The 7,690-nt window shown below is 34.1% G+C and overlaps 1 protein-coding gene across 2 annotated transcripts in view; it reads right to left on the reverse strand.

Annotated features, from left to right (window-relative positions):
* Window positions 1–3,909: 3,909 nt before the first annotated feature.
* Window positions 3,910–7,690, reverse strand: part of LOC109215519 (50S ribosomal protein L35, chloroplastic) — a 4,691-nt gene continuing 910 nt past the window's right edge. For both annotated transcript variants that reach the window (XR_002066359.1, XM_019379597.1), the window contains exons 2-3: window positions 7,481–7,597; window positions 3,910–4,274 (exon numbers count right to left, since the gene is read on the reverse strand). Coding sequence is in view for 1 of the 2 variants with exons in the window: in XM_019379597.1 (XP_019235142.1) it covers window positions 4,200–4,274; window positions 7,481–7,597 (192 nt within the window). In the remaining variant the exon portion in view is untranslated. The remainder of the gene's footprint in view (window positions 4,275–7,480; window positions 7,598–7,690) is intronic.

Below are 7,690 nucleotides of genomic sequence, written 5' to 3' on the forward strand. Positions count from 1 at the left end.
TTTTAATTTTATTTATATATATAAAGTGGTGGAGAAAGCGAAAATAAGCAAGAAAGCTAAGTCCAATAATTGGCAGACACTTGATTTGACTATTCTACCCCCGAGTTGGATCCGCCATATATTCGGGTCAGGAACTAGGTCATATTTTCTGATTTTTTTTTTAATTTTTTTTTGGTAACTTATTTTCTGATTTTCATACTATGAATTTTCGTAATTATTGCACTTCATGTAAAAGTATTTTAGGCAATTCTACTATGCATTTTATCCATGATTGATAGTAATTTTCTTTTGGTTTTGTAATTGAGTATTGTAACATAACATACATTTTTATACTTTTAGCTTGTTTGACCAAATTTCTAAACTCAGTTTATTTTGAAAAGTATTTTTCAAAAAAATACTTTTAATAAGAAGCAATTTGTGTTTATCTAATTAATTTAAAAAATACTTTTGAGCAGTAATTAGTTTTTGGATAAGCTTTTAAAAATACTTTTAAGTATACTTTTCTCGAAAGTATTTTTCAAAAAAGTTCTTTTGGGAAGAAATTACTTTTTCTGCTTCTCAAAAACAACTTCTGCTTCTACTCAAAAGTATTTTTTTCTGCTAAAAGCTTGGCCAACACCTAAACTTTAGAAGAAGAAAAAAACATTTTTGGCACAAAAATATTTTTGGCCAAACAGAAGCTTTGCCAAACAGGTTATTTGTTACTTAAATATGACTAATTAATTTGTTTACTTACATAAATTATCGTGGATAGCCCTAGACATTCTAAATTTGTTCTTAAATATTTATAAACTTTTTATTTATTGCTATTTTTATATTTTTTTCTCAATATCATTAGTGAAATATTAATAAAGTGAGATATTTTAGGAGCTATGAAAATTAATAGAAGAATATACTTATGAATAAACCCATTAAAGACCTATTTTTAAAGGGTGTGTAAGATATTATAGACAAATAATTTGAACCGTATTAAATGAAAGAATTTGTTTTAGAAATTTAAAAACAATGTGAAGGATATAAATTAAAACCTGTTTTGTAAATTATTAATGGGCAATCTTGTAATTTGGTGGAGAATTAAATATGCACGTGACAGGTAGGCTTAGAAGTTGGATATAGGAAGTGGGGTCCAGATTCTTTACATCAGACGGGTAATGGTTGGTGGGAGGTGACACGTGTCATCTGATGGTGGAGTTACTTCTCTTACTTGGTTTCTCTTTTTCTTTCTACGTATTTCATTAAAGGAAAAAACTTAAAAAAGGATCAAAATTTGTGTATTTGACTAAATTGGCACTCTATAGTAATCTTTCCTTTATTTTTAGGAAAAAATTGACTCTTGACGATCGTTCAACATAAAATATAATGAAGAGTAATTTTAAATAATAATAAAAATAAATGGATTGAACTTTTTTCTCGAAATATATTGACACGTGCAATTCATCTATTTTATTTGTGAGTTTCGTTAAGAATACGGTCAAATATAAGATTGTCTGCTTAACGATATGAATAGAGGCGGAACCAGAATTTGGAGTTTTGGGTTTGGAATTTTAGTTCGTTTAAGTTACTATTCTAAATTAATTGTTTCTCAAATTGAATAGATTTTTAAAACAAATATAAAATTTGGGTTAAAGCTATTGCCTTTGGTCGAACTCGTAATATTCTAGCTTCACCCTGGATATGAATGAACTTAAAGTATAATTGTTTTAGATAAAAGTAAGTATTTAGGATAGTATATAAGCATTTTTCATTAAAAATGTGTGACTTTTTCCCAATTTTTCTTTTTTTTTCTTTTATCTAAGTTTCTGGATAAGTTCAAAAGTTAGTGATCTTTTCTTTATTATTGTTTTTTAAAGTTTTTTTTTCAATTTGAAAGTCACACACCTTCAACTAATGGGATGAATAGATTCTCCTTTATTTCTCAAAAAAAAATATTATATGGGGGTCAATAAAATTAAATAATACATAGGAGTCATAACTGTCAAAAAAGCATTATTTAACATAAGCATTTGGATAATATGGAATATGACGTAGCATACCAAAAAGTTTAAAAATTAAGAAAAAGATTATGTTTAACTCCCAAAAATAATTGTCTGTGTCATTTTCATTCAGAGTGTAGGTCATGTCATGATTGTTGAAGCAACTGCTATTAAAAAAATAAAAAATAATAACAAAAGTAGGCGTTATTGGACATAAAATTTGTAATTTTTTTTAAAAAAAAGTAATATTTGGAGTTAAGTTGAGAAATAGTATTTGAAATTTGAAATTATGCTTGGACATGCATTTTACTTGAAAAAAATATTGCAGTTGTGTGAGTGGGGAAAAAAAAAGATTCTGAAAATGTTGAAAAAGTAGTTTTTGAAAACCTCATTTTTTATAAATTTATAACAACTAGCAAAATTTTATGGACAAACATATTTTTGAAAAAAGAAATTGGAAAAAGGGAAAAAAAATTATGGACAAATGGAACCTAAAACTGAGCAATTCAGATTTCAGAAGAGTGGATAAGAGTATTATTTTTCTCAGATAGTTATTCACTAATCAAAGAATGCTGAACCTCTATTTATTTCACGCAATATCTCTAGACATGCGTTGAATTAACTATTTTTCTGGCTGAATGCAAACATAAATCTATTAAAAAAAATTATCTTTATTGCTAAGTGAGATATGTATAAAAATTACGTGTCAAGCAAAGGTAATAACACCAAATGTTACAGATTAACAGATTTATTGTTTGTTTCACTATATAACATTTCATATATCGACTTGAGGTTTTATATACTGACGGAATAAAAAAGATATTTACGCAATCGTGTCAATTTAAGATAATTACAAATAAATCATGGAAATAATATTAATTGGTAACATGGTAAAAACAATAACTCCCCTACTATTAGGGGGGTCGTTTGGTACGAGGTATAAGAAGGTATAAGGGTGGTATAAAAATTTAATACCACCTTAATACTCTGTTTGGTTAGCAAACCAGGTATAAGTTATCCCAGTGTTAATTTTAACACTGGGATAACTTATACCTTATAGAAGGTGGGGTAATTAGCACCGGTATAACTTATACCTTCTTCTTAGAAATTATGCAATTGTCATTCTTAATACAACATTCCAAACAATGAAAAAACAACAATCCCATCATAACTAATCCCAGCATTACTTATCCCAATATAACTCATACTGGCATGACTTATACCGGTATAAATCGTATTCCAACCAAACGACCCCTTACATGTTAAAATATAATGGAAGTATAATTTACATTGTTCGTGAATATCTCTTTTCTTATAACCTAAGTTGCTCGGACACGGGTGCAGATCTAGAGGTCGGATTCTTCGAGCTGTAAATTCTAAGATTCGGGGATACGGATCCTAGTACGGATAATGGTGAGGGGGTGCGGCTAAACTATTAAAAAAAATATAAGAACATCTCTAAATTATGATAACTTTGTGTTATACTTACGTATAGGTTGTATATTGTGGACTTCTTTTTCATTCTCAAGTTGTAGATAAGTGAAGGATTGATTTTCTAGATAAAGTATGTTATTTTCTTCAAATTTACCCTAATTTTGGTTCTGATTTCGGGAATCAAATTGTATCTCATCTCAAATTTCCATCCGTCGTGGTCAAAGTACCCAAAATTGTTTGACCAGATCCGGTACGTATCCCATACCCACACCCATACTAGTGTCGTGTCGACATGGGTGCGGCACCTAAACTGCCATGTCGGAGCAACTTAGCTTATAACGGAAAAAATTCCGAGGGACAATGGTGCACGGTTTGAAACTATGAGGATTCAAACCCATGACGTGCGCCTAACAACCCTAACCCACAAATCACATGTTATGCTCTAACCATTAGACCAAAGTCTTGGTTATAAAAATAATATCTTGCAAAAGCATAATCACAATATATGAATGGGAATAGAAGCTCCCTTGCACAAAAAACTTACAAAATGATCATTATAAGTTGATGCTGAAGAGTTTCTACTAAAGTTACAAAGGGAAAAAGAAACAGAACTTACTGGTTGCTTAACAAGTCAAAATGAGTTGAAAAATCATAAGTACAAGAATTTCAGATGGATTAAAGTTGGAAAGGGTAATCAAGAAATGGTGTTTTCTTCATCCTCTATACAAAAAGAGAGAAACCCGACGAGCTCTGCAACTTGATGAAGAGTCTGTATCTAACTGCATCTTGACCTTAATTGGCTCGGTTTACCTTTAGATAAGGCAATGCACCAATTACATTGTTGTAGTCGCTGCGATCAACTTGTACCTGTATCCACAAACATCAGATTATGAGCCATCTAACTTTGAGGAGAACCTACTGCATATCTTACAGCGGAAGTTAGAGAGTTTCACGAGCCAAAAAATAGACGTGTTTCCTTCTCTACGTTTTTGGCTTAAGTTCGTTCTATTTATATGATACTGTTAAACCAGCACTCGTTTTATCTTGCACTAAGAATAGGCTTCCAAATTTCCAGAGAAATCAAATGTATGGTCGATCTTGCTTACTCAAAGAGTGTGATACCATTAGTTTTACAAAGGCAACACGCACACATATAAGAGGTCAATCAGCTAGTTGCTGAACTCAACTAAGCGTTAGAAAAATTATTACTGCTCAAACAAATATAAGCAAATGAACACCAAAAAGGAAAAAATATTAACACAAAAGATAAATGATAAACAGACTCAAGGGAGCTAGATTTAGTTGCTGAGTATTTTCCATGTTTTAATTTGTGGCCAAGAATCACCTACAGCAAGATTTTCTAGTGGTATAAGATAAGAGGCCCCAATAATATTAAGCAAAAGTAAATATCTTCAATAGAGGAAATTCCATACTCACAGGTTAGAGAGGATATGGCAGATATTAGAAAGTGGAGGGAGGTCAAGAAAATGTAAGCCGTGTATTCATAAAATTTCATCAACACGGCGCCTTATTAAGCGTTCGAAGCAGATTTAATCACTTTGAACAGCCGTAGAAGTTGAGAGGAAGATGGTCAGAACCAGAGCCTATTTGCATATTGCATATAGTCAATCTCCTTCTCGAGCCGAGGGTTTTTCGGAAACATCCTCTCTACCCCTCCGGGGTAGGGGTAAGGTCTGTGTAAACTCTACCCTCCCCAAACCCCACTTGTGGGATTTTACTGGGTTTTTGTTGTTGTGTTGTTGTATATAGTCAATCTCCTCAACGCCAAAAAGTGGCTCTCACAATTTCGATAAATATGAATTTGCAACTAATGTATCCTCAAGTGTACTGTCATTTATTCGCATCGATAATATTATAGAGCAAGATGGCATGCAGAAGAACGGAAGTTGCATTACCGGAACCTGTCACCAAACACTTGGAAAATCTTACTCTCAAAATTACATCAGACTCTAAGACATCTAGAAAAAGTCTAGCGCATACAATACGATGGTTTATAATCATAATCTCCAACTCTTTCGGTACCTCTGTGTATTTGTGCAAGCCTACAACAACAAACAACAAAAAACCCAGTGCAATCCCACGTGTCGGTCTGGGGAGGGTAATGTATACGCAGACCTTACCCCTCCCCTACCTTATGAAGGAAGAGAGGTTGTTTCCGATAGATCCTCGGCTATTAGCACAAATATCATTTAGATTACACCTATGGCAGAAGCATACTTGGACCATTATGTTGGAATAGAAAAGCATACAGGCAATCTCTGGAGAACATGGCTGTTATAAATAATAAACTTGTACTTTACATGTCAAGCACACTTACAGGAACTGGACCAAATATTGTGCAATCATGGGATGAATCTATGAACTGTTAGGAATTATTCAAATATCACGTATCTAACAACTGTGTAAATGACATTCTAACTTCTTAGTCATGGACATTTTTATTTCACAGATCCATAAAAATAGTTGAAACGGGTCCATAGAAGCATAAGGGATAGTGAAGATTCCCACAACTCCAACTCGCTTGGGATTCTGACACTTGTCGGTGCTTTATTGTATACGCAAGGATAGTCAACTAATCATGTCAACTGGTGGCTAGCCAAAATACCTAGGCCTTTTTATGAATATAGGAAAGCACGGGCATAGTCCTAAACCCTATTCAGCAATCATTTATAGAAGGACGGGGATTCCCCGCGGGGCTATTACACGTATTCCCCCCGGGGTAGCTACAAGCATAACCGATTTAATAAATTATACAGAGTGACCGCAGAAACTATTTGCGAGCTTGCGCACATGTGGGAAAATTGAAGCTTTTCTGAGAATGGAGAACCTCGGACGGCCGTGGAGGCCTGAAAACAAGACAGTCTGAAAAAAGGGCCTTCTGTCTACATGCTTTCAAGGGTATAGTTACTGTTATCAAAGCTAATACATGTTCATCACATTCATTATATAAGTTTTGAGAGAGTGGAGAAAGCGCTATAATAGAGGTTTGAGTTGAACAAAACAAGCAAAGACTGTGCTGGTAATTCAGGCAGTGGAAGAGCTTGGAGGTAGCTGTATGGAATTGAAAGCACGTCGTCCCTTGATTTAGGGAAGTAGCATTCTCCTTCTATTGATGGACGTGAATGGAGCGTCAACCTCCTGGTTGTTGATAAGGAGCATGAGCTGGCGGGGAGCTCGCACAAGTAAGTGAAGGGCATCTTTCTAAGTATGGCATACTACACCGTCAGGGAGAGAAGAATAGGGAGGGGGTGTAGCTTATCTAATACACGACAAGATGGGTTGAATTATTTAAGAATAGCTCCAAAGGATTTTCAACCCCCATACCTTACGAGGTAAGTACGATGATTATATTGAGTTTAGCTTAAAGGAAGAAGTGAATATCTACCTACCCCAACTTGTTTGGATTGAGGCGTAGTTGCTGTTGTTGTTGTTGTTAAAACTTACGCAGTAAATATTGATAGAGAGACCACAGTTCCTTTAATCCAAATGAACCAGCTATGGAGATAAATAAAGTATATTCTCTCTTCACTACCGTCTTGTAGAATAACAACATTTGTTATAGCATGGTTTGCATTAGTATTCTTTTGACACAATATTGAGCAATGCTTAACCAAAAACTACATGAATAAATAAGTTATTTTTCCTTGCTTGGAACTGAAAACTAGCAGTAGATATTTGCACATAAAAAATCTTTTTGAGATATTTCCTTAGAATGTTTCACATGCTTAAGCATCTCTTTTCATTATCTTATCGATGCAATACAAAATATGGAGTCTCTTCCCAAATTCATTAACCACCACTTCAATAAAAAGGGCAGCCTGATGCACAAAGCATCTCGCGTTCACGCAGGATCCGGAGAAGGGACGCACCCCAATGGGGCGTGATGTAGACAGTCTACTCTAATGCAAGCATTAGTGGTTGTTTTCACAGCTCAAACCCGTGACCTATAGGTCCCACGGAGACAACTTTACTGTTGCTCCAAGATTTGATCTTTTTAGTTTAAGTAAGCATTCACAACAGAATTTATGAGTTCACAGAGACAGAGGTCAAACCGTTTTGGAGAGTCTATTTCTCCTCTTAGCATTCTTCTTCCTAAGCAAATGCTGCTTCCCAGCTCTCCTCCTCAATATCTTTCCAGTACCTGATACCTTAAACCTCTTTGCTGAAGCCTGAAAATTCCAAGATTATCACAAATTCAAACACCCAAAATCACATTCAACACATAAAATCTCCACACGTATCAACCCCCCCCCCGCCACACA

The sequence above is a fragment of the Nicotiana attenuata genome, unplaced genomic scaffold (assembly GCF_001879085.1).
Source record: "Nicotiana attenuata strain UT unplaced genomic scaffold, NIATTr2, whole genome shotgun sequence".
Taxonomy (NCBI): Eukaryota; Viridiplantae; Streptophyta; class Magnoliopsida; order Solanales; family Solanaceae; genus Nicotiana; species Nicotiana attenuata.